This window comes from Chaetura pelagica, unplaced genomic scaffold (genome assembly GCF_000747805.2).
Source record: "Chaetura pelagica isolate M959 unplaced genomic scaffold, ChaPel_1.0 scaffold1325, whole genome shotgun sequence".
Taxonomy (NCBI): domain Eukaryota; kingdom Metazoa; phylum Chordata; class Aves; order Apodiformes; family Apodidae; genus Chaetura; species Chaetura pelagica.
Window position 1 is genome coordinate 19,074 of NW_009953384.1, and position 1,705 is coordinate 20,778.

At 63.0% G+C, this 1,705-nt stretch overlaps 1 protein-coding gene across 1 annotated transcript in view; it reads left to right on the forward strand.

Moving 5' to 3' along the window:
* The window catches only part of PLCD3 (phospholipase C, delta 3), a gene marked incomplete at its 5' end in the record, with an annotated part of 7,230 nt that overhangs the window by 1,797 nt on the left and 3,728 nt on the right, over window positions 1-1,705 (forward strand). Inside the window, 2 exons of the mRNA XM_009998195.1 lie at window positions 69-116; window positions 955-1,108. Of these exons, the coding sequence (XP_009996497.1) occupies window positions 69-116; window positions 955-1,108 (202 nt within the window). The remainder of the gene's footprint in view (window positions 1-68; window positions 117-954; window positions 1,109-1,705) is intronic.

A 1,705-nucleotide genomic window follows, 5' to 3' on the forward strand; every position in this document is an offset into this window, starting at 1 on the left:
AGGTTAAGAAGCTGCCAGAGCAGTGGCTTGAGCCCCAGGGTGTCACCTCCCTGCCAGAGCCCGAGGAGGAGGAGGAGGAAGAGGAGGAGAAGCTGCAGGAGAGAAGCAGAAGGCGGGTAAGGGGCTTGTCCAGGGTCATGGTGCTGGGGCACCAGGGTGTCCTGGTGGTGCTGCTGGAGGACCATGGTGTCCCGGAGGTGCTGGAGGACCATGGTGTCCTGGAGGTGCTGGAGGACCACAGAGACCCAGGAGGCCCCTGTATCCCAGCACCCCCCAACAGGTCCCTGCTCGCTCCTCTTGCAGTTGCTGCCAGAGGTCAGACCTCTGCAGGTGGGTGGTGGGTGGAGCTGGGTGGGCCCTGGGGGCAGGTTCTGGGGGGGTTGAGCAGCTGCCACTGCCCAGCAGAGGGGACTGAGCCTGGGGACTTCTTGGCTGTGCCTCCCCCCCAGGGCTGGGTGCTCCATTTGTGGGGTCTGCATCACCTCGGGGTCTTCAGTGCCTTGGGAACTCTATGTATGACCTTGGGCATCCATCACTTTTGGGGTCTCCATCACCCCCATGGTGACTCCTCAGGGTCTCCATTGCCTTGGGGCTGGTGTTCTCCATCGTCTCAGTTCTCCGTTGCCTCCAGCTCTCCATCATTTTGGGTTGGCCACCACTTCAGGGTTGCCCATCACCCTGGGCTCTCTAACATCTGGGGTTGCTCATCACCACGGCTGCCTCACCACCATGGGCTCTCCATGACCTCAGGGCCTCAACCTGCTCAGGTTCTCCCTCGTCTCAGGGTCCATCACCTCATTGCCTCGGGTTCTCCATCACTTTGGGGGTCTCCATGGCCTTGGGGGGTCTCAGGGCTCAGCACCAGCAGTGTTGGGAGGGCTGTAGAGCCTCGGGCAGGTGGTGACCAGCAGAGCTGAGGCACCTCTGACACCCTGGTAGCTTCTGCAGGCCAAGGAGGCGTCACAGGTGGCCCCAGAGCTGTCAGCCATGGTAGTCTACAGCCAGGCTGTCCCCTTCCCTGGCCTGGCCCAGGCCCTGTGCCACCCCCAGCCCTGCCAGGTCTCCTCCTTCAGCGAGAGGAAGGCTCGGAAGCTCATCAAGGAGGCAGGTGAGGACAATGGGACAGGGATGGGGACAGAGCAGCTCCATCCTCCTCACCTCGGGATGCAGGATGGGGCTGTGACCCTCGGGTTCTGTCACTGAGGTGGCTTCAGGGTGGTGGTTGGGGACAGGCTGGTCTGGTGGGACTAGGGGCTGGTGTCAGGGTCTGGGGGAAGGTCACAGGTCAGGGTTTGGGATGTGGCATCTGGGTCCAGGGTCAGGTCTGGGATGAAGAGTTGGGCTCAAAGTCTGGGATCTGAGGTCCAGGGTCAGGGTCAGGGTCAAGGTCTGGGGGGAGGGTCTATGATCCAGGGTCAAGGTTTGGGGTCTAAAGTCCAGGGCTGAGGTCAAGGTCATGGCCTAGGGTCAGGGTCCAGGGCTCAGACTGAGCCAGGGTGGGAGGTCTGGGGCCAGGGGCCCAAGGTCAAGGTGAAGGTGAAGGTCAAGGGCTGGGGTCTCAGCCCCGGGGTCCAGGCTCAGGCTGGGGTTGACATTTTGGGGGCTGGTTGTCCCAGCCAGGTGGGCTCCATCTGTGTTCCCAGGCAGAGGGACACAGGCTGGTCCCTGTCCCCAGGCAGGGTCCTCCTCGGGGGCCTCCTCCTCC